The sequence below is a fragment of the Hemiscyllium ocellatum genome, chromosome 10 (genome assembly GCF_020745735.1).
Source record: "Hemiscyllium ocellatum isolate sHemOce1 chromosome 10, sHemOce1.pat.X.cur, whole genome shotgun sequence".
Classification (NCBI taxonomy): Eukaryota; Metazoa; Chordata; class Chondrichthyes; order Orectolobiformes; family Hemiscylliidae; genus Hemiscyllium; species Hemiscyllium ocellatum.
Window position 1 is genome coordinate 64,988,888 of NC_083410.1, and position 13,771 is coordinate 65,002,658.

General features: G+C 39.4%; 1 protein-coding gene across 5 annotated transcripts in view; it reads right to left on the bottom strand.

Moving 5' to 3' along the window:
* The window catches only part of usp34 (ubiquitin specific peptidase 34), a 472,579-nt gene that overhangs the window by 355,921 nt on the left and 102,887 nt on the right, over positions 1-13,771 (bottom strand). For all 5 annotated transcript variants that reach the window (XM_060831547.1, XM_060831550.1, XM_060831548.1 and 2 more), the window contains 4 exons: positions 11,018-11,143; positions 5,943-6,072; positions 4,350-4,480; positions 3,446-4,065 (listed from right to left, as the gene is read on the bottom strand). In XM_060831547.1, coding sequence (XP_060687530.1) covers positions 3,446-4,065; positions 4,350-4,480; positions 5,943-6,072; positions 11,018-11,143 — 1,007 coding nt within the window. The remainder of the gene's footprint in view (positions 1-3,445; positions 4,066-4,349; positions 4,481-5,942; positions 6,073-11,017; positions 11,144-13,771) is intronic.

Below are 13,771 nucleotides of genomic sequence, written 5' to 3' on the forward strand. Positions count from 1 at the left end.
GGCCAGAACCCTAGAACTCACACACACCTGTGGATAAAGTTACAGTTGGCAACAGGACTAACATTACGAGTTTGAACAACTACTGAAAAGGTCAGAGTCCACAGAAATAACATTAAAGCATGCTTATGTTTAAATCTCAATCCATATCTTTGACAACACAGTGGTAGCATCATTCATTTGCTTGTGGTAATCTTTTTATTATATTCAAATCTTGGAGAAAAGTACTCAAAAATAGAATGAGCCGACAAGAGTGGAGGAGTCCAGAACTAGAGGACATAGGTTTAGGATGAGAGGGGAAGATATAACAGGAACCCAAAGGGCAACGTTTCCACACAGAGAGTGGTGGGTGTATGGAACGAGCTGCCAGAGGAAGTGGTGGAGACTGTGGAAGTGGAAGTGGTGCCAATTACAACATTTAAAACACTTCTGGATAAGTATATTAATAGGAAGGGTTTAGAAGGACATGGGCCATGTGCTGGCAAATGAGACTAGATTAGGTCAAGATATCTGGTCAGAGACAAACAAACTGCAGAGGCTGGAATCCAAAGTAGACAGGAGTGTTACACTTGAAATATCGACTTCTCTACCTTAGGATATCTGGTTGGCATGGATGAGTCGGTCCGAAAGGTCTGTTTCCGTGCTGTACATCTCTATGACTATGACGATCAAAAGTGGAGTCTTCTCAAACATTCAAACTACTGTGTGCCCAATATTGTGAAAAAAGAAAATTTCTGTTGTTTCTAATTGCACACACTAAACTGATATAGAAAGAGATCAGTTTTGTAACTGAACAATAGTAGTCAGGCTTAGGCTTGAAATTTAGCATTAAATCTGGTTATTCAGTGACCCCTTCATAGCTGGGATGCATATCTGCATCAGGAAATACATCTTCTTTTGATATATTTCATTCCAAATGCTTGCTAGCAAGAACAAATTAACATGAGCTTTGGAGGCAAACATATCAATTGTAATGAAGACAGAAATATTCAAGCCAGCATTGTTGTGTATAAAGAACCAGGATGAGAATGTTAATGTGGGGCCTCAAGTAACCAAGTAGCTCTTAGACAGACTCTGGGTAAGTACTAGACACACTGCTCCATTATGGCAATTGGCTAAAACAGGAAAATAGTCAATTTGAAAAATAAAATAATCATTCTCAGCTTTAAGAATAGTTCTACAACAACTCTTTTCCAATTAAGACTTACAAAGAATTATGGTCCACCCCTTCAACCAAAGTTAAAAATCACACAACATCAGGTTATTGTCCAACAGGTTTATTTGGAAGACTAGCTCCTTCATCAGATGGTTGCAGAGAATCAGCTCTCCAAAAGCTAGTGCTTCGATTTTCCCCTGATGATACTGCATTAGTGCTGTACGAAATATCCCTGCCTGATCCACTGTTATGCCGGTCACGTTCTATTCCACTGGGTGATTCTGGCATACAAATTCCTGGCTGGGACTCTGCATTCAAAGTTCGCAATTCAGGATTCCTGCTCTCGTATTTGGAAGACTAGCTCCTTCATCAGATGGTTGCAGAGAATCAGCTCTCCAAAAGCTAGTGCTTCCAAATACGCCTGTTGGACTATAAACTGGCGTTGTGATTTTTGACCACCCCAGTCCAACAGCAGCATCTCAAAGTCATTCACCCAAAGTATGTGACAACCTACTCTGCCTCAATTGTCCTCCTGCAAGAACATGACAACGTCTGGATGGACACAGCAAAATGAAGACAACACATTAGTGGAAACAAGAACACTATTTTGTACAAAACATGTTCTGGGAACTTAGAACTGCAGCTTAAGTATACTGCAGAAATATGCAAAATAAATAAGTTCAGCTCTTCAAATGTCCTGATATTCTTCACAATGAATTAAAGAGTTAGAGCAGGTAAATGCAGCAGGCATTTGGTGCACAAGACCAACAAAACAGACAAGAAAAATTACATTAGTTGACACAAGGAAAAATGTTGGCCACAACACCAGGAAAACTCAAAATACTTTTTCTTTTTCCAAATAATGTCATTTCCATCCAAGTGAGCATGGGCTGCCTCATATTAACTAGGAAAGTCAGGGATAGCATCAAATTGAAAAAAAGACATACAATGTGGTAAAGATAGTTGCAAACCAAAGGTTGGGAAAGCTTTGTAAACCAAAAGAAAACACAAAAACAATACAGGGATACAGAATTGGCTGGCCCATAGAAGACAGAGTGGTAGCAAGTTTAGAGAAGATTTGTAGCTCAGGTTGAGGTTCTGTGTGTAAGTTTGCTTGCTGAGCTGAAAAGTCAATTTTCAGACATTTCATCACCATACTAGGTAAAATTATCAGTAAGCCTCCGGTGGAGCACTGGTGTTATTAACTTAGATACAGACGAGGAACGATACCACTTGGACTGGGACAACACATCCAACCTAGGGCAAGCCAAACAGGGACACTCATGAGAATGCCTGGAAACATTGGAAACATGGTATTCTAATCGGAACTCTAACAATAAACACATCAACTTGGACCCCATCTACCATCCTGAGAGAAAAAGAAACAGGAAAATATCACAAACCCACGGAAACCTAAACACAAAGAGAAAGTGGGTCACTAACACCAGTGCTTCACTGGAGGCTCACTGATGTTACCTAGAAACATCTGAAAATGAACTTTCCAGCTCAGTGAGCAAACAAAGGGTGGTAGTAGATGGAAAGTATTCAGCCTAGAGCTTGGTAACTAATGGTGTTTCACAAGGATCTATTCTGAGACCTCTGCACTTTGTGATGTTTATAAATGATTTGGCTGAGGAACTGGAACAGTGTGTAAGTAAGTTTGCCAATGAGTTGTGGACAGCTTGGACAGCTGTCGTAGGTTGCAATGAGACATTGACATAATGCAGAGGAGTGACAAATGGAGTTCAACAAATATTTAACATTTAATTCAGAGATCAGTACTTTATTTGTTGCAGCATGACAAAGTATGGATAACTTCAATTTTTTACTCTATTAGGAAGATCTGATAGTCGCAAAACCCGCGTGTATGAGCGTAGTTTATTCACAATATAAAATCCTCAGGAGATGTATGCCAAGTACATTAGGTTGCCTGGCAGTGGACTTTGAGGGATACAGCAGTTCCCGCACAGGAGACATGAACTCAAAATGATATATTCAATTATAGATTGATTTAAAAGTCAGGAATGAGAATGCTTTCAAATTAAAGTTTGATAAATTAGATTAATAAGTGCATAAATTATATAGTCCAAATACTAAAGCCACGAACCAAAGTCACCTTTTCTAATTCAGATTGGTGTATTACTAAAATAATCATAACATTCAACGAGAGGCATCTCAAATCATTCACTAGATTCCATGTTTCATTATTTCTGGATCAAAATGTACACCATCCTGTTTAGATTAGCATCAACCATTCCAAGATTAAAATAAAATAAAGTAGAGCAAACTTACCTATCATGATGATGGTGGTGGTGGTGGTGATGGTGATGTTGATGCTGCTGACCAATAAAACGTCTGCAGTTAAATATTTCATTTCCAATTGCCTCTCCTAAAAAATCTCCTGTTTGTGTGATACATGAGTCCTGAGGACCTTGTGATATGTGTGCAGTATTTATTTCCCCTGACATATCATGTTCAGAGTCTTCAGGATGTGTGCAAGTATCCAGCAGTCGAATTCGATTTTCCCCTGATGATACTGCATTAGTGCTGTATGAAATATCCCTGCCTGATCCACTGTTATGCCGGTCACGTTCTATTCCACTGGGTGATTCTGGCATACAAATTCCTGGCTGGGACTCTGCATTCAAAGTTCGCAATTCAGGATTCCTGCTCTCGTTCTGCACACTTTGTTCACCCTCTTCTTCATCATCATCTTCCTCTTCTTTGAGAGCTTCACTATCTGCCATGTCTTCTGAGTGGACTTCACTTCCTGGACTTCCAGCCGACTGGCTGGCATGACTTGAATTTACTTCATTACTGGAGCCTTCGCTGTGTCCACTGCTACTGCCAGGCCCACTACTGGCATCTTCACCACTATTAGCAGTCTCATCAGAACTTCCTTGCATAGACTCCTAAAAATAATTCATTTATTTTTGATTAATCAATTCTGTTCATTTTAGGAAATGCTCCAGATGATATTGCAACAACAAATATAGCAATTTTATGGATTAACAACCACTGGTCAAAACTTGCCATCTTAGTTTGCCATCCAAAGCATAACATTGAGCTTAGAGCCCAAACACAATATAACTGACTATTCAGCATAATACCACAGCTAAGCCTTACAATTAACTTTTTTTGCCTAATTAAGTTACTTTGTCTTTATCAATGAATTTATTGCATCTTAATTTCTTACCTCTGTATCTGACAATCGCTGTTGTGCACGCTTTGCCCTGTTGATCATTTGTTCATCCATTTCAATGTCACTGCCTCCACTATGATGTGCATCACTGTTATCACTGCTTTGTGGACTAGCTGCAGGCGATCCTAAGTTAAATTTTTTTGTAATTTTAGTTAAATTAGAAGCAGTTAACAAATACTCAGAAGAGTCTAAGCATATAGATCTTTTCAGAAAAACCGCAGTGCAACCACTAACATTAGTTTCCCTTTGTACGCAACCATTCTATCCTGATCTCAGATTCTTTTTCATCAGTCCAAATGAGCTGGAAATGACTAAATGTGTATTAAAAATAACCTTACAAACATTTAAATAAGGGAAGTGCCACAGAATGACAATAAATATAAGACAGTTTTTTTTTTGTAAATCACAATCAATAATTGCATACAGCAATCTTTAAATATTATCAGTGCATTTGCGATAGATTTTGATTTCATTAATGTTTCAATGTGATCTCTTAGGTACAGCAAGAACATGGCAAATTAGTTGAAGAAACAAAAAAGGTCATTATTTTCAACAAGAATTACTCCAACCTGTCAATTTTCCAAGTACCATAATAAGTAAAATAACAATAAAGGGATTCTATGGAATTGATGGGTAGTCATATGATCACTGTATCTTCAAAAAAGGAAGTTTTGTACAGTCAATATTTCAATGCAGGACAATTTTATTTCATGAGGTTGGATATTTGTTGTTTTAAAACGTAAGAGAACAAATAAATGCTACAATAAAGTAAAAACAGAAAATAATGGGGAAACTTTGCAGATTCGGTAACATTTCCAGGGATAGAAAGAGTTAAGGTTTGAGTCCAAAGCTACTACTTCGGAACAGAAGGAAGCTAGATATGCGTATGTTGTTTTAAAACAAAAGGGGATGGAAAGGAGGAGGGAAAGGAGAAGCAACTGATGGCAAATGGTGCCCAAAGCAAAAAAGACAATGGGAGTGCTCGTGGTAATACAGCAGATGTGTAGATGAAGAGTTAATGCTAACTGTAAATGGCAGAAAACCAGTCAGATCTGACTGCAAACCTATGTAAACAAGCCATTGGATGATGGGGATTGGCGGGTCCTCAAGTGGAAGGCAGAGCTTGTAATTTTATGTTGTTAAGCATAATGTTGAGCCCTGAGGGCTGTAAAATGCCTCAGTTGAAAATAAGGCACTTTTCCTCCAGCTTACAAAGGGCTTTGCTGGAATATCTCAGCAAGCCTAGGATATAAATGTTAACAAGACAGTAAGAAAGTGTATTGGAATGGCAAGGGACTGGAAGGTTCAGGTAATGCTTGCAGACACAGCAGAGTGTTCTATAAAATCAGTCACACGCGGGAAGAATGTGCAAACTCCACATAAACAATTGCCGGACGCAGGAATTGAACCCAGGTCTCTGGTGCTGAGAGGCAGCAATGATAACCACTGTGCCACCATGCTGCTAATGTTGTACAATCTCATTTTCATGCTAATTAGTAAAATTAATACAAGCTTACAAAGTTACATTTTATACATGTAAGCACTTAAAATAATAAAATGCATCCATTCTCCAAACACCAAACTTACCTTTCTTATTTCCCATTGGGAGGTTTGTATTAAGAAGAGAAGCAAAGGAACTCTGCTTGGACAGTTGAGCTTTAGCAGCAAGTGCATTATTCCAGAGAGCTTTAATCAGCATTGATGCCAAGTACAAGGTCTGTGAACAAGGCCAAAAGTGGGGTTTTGAGTAAATGTTTTTACTTATATACTTCAATGGAAGCTGTAGATAATGCATTAAGATAATAAACCAGCCCAAGGGACCACAATTGTGCAACAACTCTTAATTAAACAAAAAAAAGTTAGTTTAAATTTTGTGTATAATTAAATGATATTGAAATCTAAAAGATCTAGATATAAATATTTGATTTAAGAGAATTAAAACAAATGGACAATTCATAATTAGGATAAATGATATACTTCACACAAATATAAATGATTTGGATATGATCACAGAAGGTAAAGTTAGTAAGTTTGCAGATGACACCTGAAAAGAGAGATTAGATTACTTACAGTGTGGAAACACGCCCTTCGGCCCAACAAGTCCACACCGACCCGCCGAAGCGCAACCCACCCATACCCCTACATTTACCCCTTACCTAACACTACAGGCAATTTAGCATGGCCAATACACCTGACCTGTACATCTTTGGACTGTGGGAGGAAACCGGAGCACCCGGAGGAAACCCACGCAGACACGGGGAGAACGTGCAAACTCCACACAGTCAGTCGCCTGAGTCGGGAATTGAACCCGGGTCTCAGGCGCTGTGAGACAGCAGTGCTAACCACTGTGCCGCCCACAAATTGGTGGGGTAGTGAACAGCAAAGAGGCTGCCTCTGAGTACAATGGGATCTTGATCAGATGGACCAATGGGACGAGGAGTGGCAGATGGAGTTTAATTTAGATAAATTAATTTAGCAGTTTTGGTCGCCATACTATAGGAATGTGGAGGCACTGGAACGGGTGCAAAGGAGGTTTACCAGGATGTTACCTGGTATGGTAGGAAAATCGTATGAAGAAAGGCTGAGGCACTTGGGGCTGTTTTCATTGGAGAAAAGAAGGTTTAGGGGTGACTTGATAGAGGTGTACAAGATGATTAGGGTTTTAGATAGGTGCTCATGGTCAACCCTTTGTCCACGTATGGAGTCAAGATATTACGAGGGGGCATAGCTTTAAATTAAGGGGTGGTAGGTATAGGACAGATATTAGGGGTAGATTCTTTACTCAGCAAGTCGTGAGTTCATGGAATGCCCTGCCACTAACAGTGGTGGACTCTCCCTCTTTATGGACATTTAAACGGGCACTGGATAGGCATATGGAGGAAAGTGGGCTAGTGTAGGTTAGGTGGGCTTGGATCGGCGCAACATCGAGGGCCGAAGGGCCTGTAGGCTCTGTATTTTTCTATGTTCTATGTAAATGTGAGGTGCTGCATTTTGGAAAGGCGAATCAGGGCAGGACTTATTCACTTAGTGGTAAGGTCCTAGGGAGTGTTGCTAAATAAAGAGACCATGGAGTGCAGGTTGATAGTTCATTGAAAGTGGAGTCACAGGTAGTTAGGATAGAGAAGATGTTTGATTTGCTTTCCTTTATTAGTCAGAGCATTGAGAATAGGAGTTGGGAGGTCATGTTGCAGCTGTGCAGGACATTGGTTAGGCCACTGTTGGAATATTGTGTGCAATTCTGGTCTCCCTCCTATAGGAAGGATGTTGTTAAACATGAAAGGGTTCAGAAAAGATTTACAAGGATGTTGCCAGTGTTGGAGGATTTGAGATATAGGGAGAGGTTGAATAGGCTGGAGCTGTTTTCCCTGGAGCATCGGAGGCTGAGGGGTAACCTTACAGGAGGTTCATAAAATCATGAGTGGCATGGATAGGATAAATAAAGTATTTTCCCTAGGGTGGGAGAGTCCAGAACCGGAGGGCATAGGCTTATGGTGAGAGGGGGAAAAATTTAAAAGGGACCTAAGGGGCAACTTTTTTCATGCAGAGAATGGTACATGTGTGCAATGAGCTGCCAGTGGAAGTGGAAAAGTCTGGTACAATTACAACATTTAAGAGACATCTGCGTGAGTATATAAATAGGAAAGGTTGAGAGGAATATGGGCTAAGCACTAGCAAACGGGACTAGATTAGGTTAGGATACCTGGTCGGCATGGACGAGTTGGATTGGAGGGGTTGTTTCCATGCTGTCTATCTTGAAGACTAATTACTTTCAAATTATTGTTTTGGTTTACTTAGGCATTCCATGTCAAATTGGTATTAATACAATTGAATAGTTAAAATGAATTCAACATCATTGTATAACTACAAAAATATACATAAATTAATTTTAAAAAGATGGAGGTGACAATTCAGGTAGGATAAATTGATAACACTAAATGAGTGTATTTAGCCTTTTTTTTGCCAATTTTTGAAATGCATAAGCTGCAAGTCATTACCATAGACACAGAAGTACAAGTAAACTTTGAAGTCTCAAAAATCCTCTAAAGTCAGGGGTCGACTTAGATGTTGAGGATTAAAAGTTGAACCATCAGTGCAACTGTTACATGTGGTCACGTCTTAAAATTTTGCATGTCTTCACAAGAGGCTCCATAGCATCAATTTGACATTTTGCACCCAGTTATAGTATTTACTGTGGGTGAAAAATTGTGGATGACTACTAATATGAATATAGCATGCCATGGCTGTAAAGGGGATCAACTTATATGTACAATATATGCAAAAACATGACTTTGAGGCTGAAGAAATGGGACACCTTATATAATGTCTTGACTGATATGCTGCAGTGCATTGTTGGATTGTGTGACTGAAAACCACAAAGCTCAGTCAACTTGCTGTGGCAGCACTTACTGACAGCCCAGTTTCTGCATCATCAATGATGAATGGGTTTGAGACAGTGCTGCAGCAGTGACAAAGTCGGCAGCAAAGAGAACAAAGAAGCATTGGTTTCTCATGTGTATTATGCAGCAAATGGGAAACTGTAGCTATGGTATCACCTTTGCTTTCATGGGTAGAATGGGATACGCATTTGGTACCATTATCAAAACAGATGTACATACCATCATTCACTGGTTAAATTATTGTTGGATTAAGTAGAAATTTAATGGGAGGACTTCAACTATGATTTTACACCTTCCCCAAATAAAGCTTCTGCAATCAAGCTATTATAGCCTGATTTGAAGTGGGACTTCATCTGCATTTTTAAAAGTTGCATTAATCAAGGAATTGCATGAAAATCTTTTTAAGGCATGAACAGCAGCTCTCTCACGTCCTCTCAGTACTGAGACAAGGAAATAAAACACTACATAACCATTCAACGTTAAAAATCACATAACACTCGAGTATAGTCCATTAGGTGGTTTATGAAGAAGCAGCACTCCGAAAGCTAGTGCTTCCAAATAAACCTAAAAATCACACACCAGGTTATAGTCCAACAGGTTTAATTGGAAGCACATTAGCTTTCGGAGAGCTGCTCCTTCATCAGGTGGTTGCAGAGACACAATTGCAAGACAGAATTTATGGCAAAAGTTTACAGTGTGATGTAACTGAAATTATACATTGAAAAATACTTGATTGCCTCTTGTCAACAGACAAAGGTATTTTTCAATGTATAATTTCAGTTACATCACATTGTAAACCTTTGCTACAAATTCTGTGCCTTACAATTGTGTCCTCCACAACCATCTGATGAAGGAGGGTCGCTCCAAAAGCTAGTGTTTCCAATTAAACCTGTTGGACTACAACCTGGTATTAAGTGATTTTTAATTTTGTACACCCCAGTCCAACATCGGCATCTCCAAAATCATGACTAACCAATCAATGCAGGCTATAAATTTCAAAATCATATTCATTGAAAGAAAATATAAAGCAGTGGAAAGCTAGAAGAGCAAAATGATGAGAGATTTTAATTCACCCATCTGGTTCAAAGTAATAGTGGCAACATTACTTGGTCTTTCAGCAATGAGCCCAGACTAACAGTATAATTCAAAATTTGGGACTTCCAAAGTTCATGAACTACTTCCACATCCTTTGAGTTTGGTAGAACAAGTATCATGGGGGATTGTCACAAACATTTAGATGCCAGCTCTAGTGATGTCAACCCTTCCAACAAAGGCACTCTGTGAATCATCCCTATCATTCCATTTTGTCCCGACAGCCATCGGGAGGATTTTCATCCATAGTCTGAAAACACAATAATACCAAACCCAATAGACATATGTTAGTTAGAAATCTAATTCTATATGCACAAACTCCTTTCCCACAGTAGTTTGTGTTCTATAACAAACCAACTGACTACTTCAACTGTCTGTATTTCAAATCCATCCAGTTTCATGAAAAAACACCATTTCTTTCTCCTAGTTTCGCCAATTTTTTTTTTATGACAATCTTCCATACTAAAATGTCTTCCCTTCTTGCAATGGTTCTTCTTTCCCGTAGGAGTCAAGACCTTTAGTTGAGTCAATCCTATTCCCCATGGTTCTCTTCCCCTTTTCGTTAAATCCCTATCCACACTTCAAAACCATGATGAGATTCCCTGTTGTTCTCCTTTTCCAGATTTTCTTGTCATTTCCACCAGCTCAATAATTCTATCATGCCCCTTCCTTCACGATAATATGCTCACTCTTCCCACACCCATGTCCAGAGACGGGCAATAATCTACATCCAGAAAAAAAAACTCAAAAATATACAAATAACTAGGCAGAGACTTAGGTGATTTGGTCCAATTTATGGAAGTTTTATGCCCAACATGTGCCTCCCTTCCATAGCATTCGTCTAACCCTATCAACATAACCTTCTATTCTTATCTCACTAATGGGCTTTTCCAGCTTCCTCTTAAATGCATTTATTTTGCTTGCCTCAAATGCTTGATTATGGCACCACACGGCATACTCTAACCACCTTGTACACAAAGGTCCCACAAGAGGAGACATAACCAGATAATAACATTCTGGCATCATTAGTTGAAGGGCAAGTATTCCCCATTTCACGGCTCTTGCTCTCAATATGGACTGTTCAAGTGACCAAAGAACAATTTACAATGTAAACAACAGTTGGCAAAACAGGAATAGTGTGAAATCTTAGGCACATCCATGTAGATGTCTTACCTGTTCGGTGTGTACACTGGGGTGAAGAGCGGACACTAGATTAAGAAGGTGACGGAGTGGAACAGGGTCCAGGTGCTTAATAAGGGAAGGGAACAAATCATGGATGTATCGACTACAGTGCTTCAACTGCATTGCAGGAGAGGAGAACATAAAAGGAAACATGTCAAAAAGTACACTTGTGCACAGCTGAAATAACAAGTGTCACAGAATGGAGATATTAAAGCTGATTACATAATTAAGTTTTACAAAAATTAATTGCCACGAATTAAACAATTTAGTTTTCAAAAGAGAAACTTCTACAAAAGATAACCCTTCAATCCAGGTGATGGAGTGAGCCATTATTCTAAATAAGGTTGCAGCAGTGCAATGTTTGCCCCAGTGCAACATTACAAAGAAAGACACAATTACATCAAATGGCTCCAGGAAATTATTGATGGGATTAGATTAAAGACTGAAAAGCAAACTGAGAATTTAGACAAATAAAAGCTTGAATAGAACCAAGTTAAACTAAATAGCAAGAAGGTGTTGTTCAAGAGAAGATAGAATTGACAAGATCATGGGGGGGCCTCTATCTTTTAAAACCAAATATTTTTAGTGTTTAACTGTCAAACAAAAGGAAACTTATCACAAAACACAGATTTCTAATGTGTTTGCTGTCACACGTTACAGAGAAAAAAAACTAAAACAATTCTGAAAAAGCATTAACGTATGACTGAACAGCTAATGCAATTTCCATGACCAACAAACACAAATGCTGAAAACGGATACATTGATCACCTAGGAAAATCTAATCCAATCATATTCCATTTCAGAGGAAAATCGATTATCTGAACATCGGATTATCCGAAGGAGATCGTGAGGTCCCGATAGAAACATTATATCAAAGACGTGTTTCCAACACCGATCATGCCTTTCGTTTACAGTGATTAAAAATGAACTCCGCTTCCTGAAATGCTGCCTAGAACTGTCCTGCACTGATGGGAGCCCAGGCACCATCTCCAAATGACTGACTTACCACCCTCTCTCTCTCCCTACACTTTCCCTGGAGTTCTACACAGGGATATACCCTAAACCCCCCGCTTCCCCAAATAATCTCTCCAACACTGTCCTGTACAGGTCAAAGGTGGAACCTGTCAAAATATTGCAGTAAAAAGGGGTTTGTGTGCACGTGCTATTTGGAGACTCACCCCCCCAAAAGGCAGCAGCAGCAGCCTTCTTGTTGTTGGTGTCCAGTCCAGCTGCCCCAGAGTAGGGGCAGGGCTGCACAGGGAGCAAAGTGTTGGACGGAGTTTAGGGGGTGGGGGGCAGTGATGAAGTGGCTTGGGAGGCAGGTGTTGGACAGGGTTATGGGGTGGTGTTGTACAGGGCTGGGGGTGAGCGGGAGAGGGCAGAGTTGGATGGGGTCGGGGGACAGGCGGTAGTGGCGGAAGGCCGGGCGGGTGCAATTTTGGACGGGGGGGTGGGGGTCGGTCTCACGTGTGGTGTGCTGCTGCCTATTCTCCTAACAAGGAGATAAAGATGAAAGATTGCCTGCAAAGAATCTCAAAAATGTATTAGCCTCTGATGATTGACAAGGGTTCACAACATTCAAAGATTAAACAAGCACTCTCTGCCACATGCAGCGAAACAAATTTAATGCAACAGGTAACAACTCAAAACGGAGAGCTACTTGCAGAGCTACCGAACTACTTGCCGATTCTTGTCCACAGGAAACTGAAATGTGTGCGCCACCAAATCAAGGCCAACTAAATTCTTTTATTAATTTCCAGTATTAAACTTCACTACACCATAGTTAATATTAATAAAATCTAATAAACCTTAAAGCTATTTAATTTATTAAATCTTCATTCTGCTCTATTAGAATGAAAGCAAAGCATTTAAAAATTAGGTTCTAATTACGATAACTCATTATTATAAGGTCCTGGATTACAATAATTTAGAATGGCCAAAAAGCAGATAAAAAAGGCAAAAGACCTGTACTGGTCACAGCTTTCACAACACCCTGACTCCTTTTATGCAAATTACAGACATAAGTCATATATATTTCTCAATTATTCATTTTAAACTGTTGCTCAAAATGTTGTTTGCGGTTCTGTTCGCTGAGCTGGGAATGTGTGTTGCAGACGTTTTGTCCCCTGTCTAGGTGACATCCTCAGTGCTTGAAAGCCTCCTATGAAGCACTTCTGTAATGTTTCCTCCAGCATTTATAGTGATTTGTATCTGCTGCTTCCATTTGTCGTAAATCACTATAAATACCGCAGGAAACATCACAGAAGCGCTTCACAGAAGGTTCCCAAGCACTGAGGATGTCACCTAGACAGGGGACGAAACATCTGCAACACAAATTCCCAGCTCGGCGAACAGAACCACAACAATGAGCACCCGAGCTACAAATCTTCTCACAAACTTTGTTGCTCAAATCTGCAATGAACTAATCTCACCTGCTGAAATAAGGCAACGATATCTAATATACAGTCAGTTTTGCACCACTGAACATAGTCCAAATGAGCTAATAAATTTTTCGTGTTTGCATAAATATATAACTACTTACCTGTATGCACAAATTCAAAACATTTTACTGAAAAGAAAACCTTTATCAATATTTCACTGGCATACACAAATTAAGGCCAACTCTAACAAAAAAAATTTATATCATTTTTTGTCTCAGTAGAATTTGACTTTGTTGAGTGCTCCTAATAAACACTACCTTTGCAAAATTACTCCCAAGAAAATCATTAAAATATTCACTTTTTT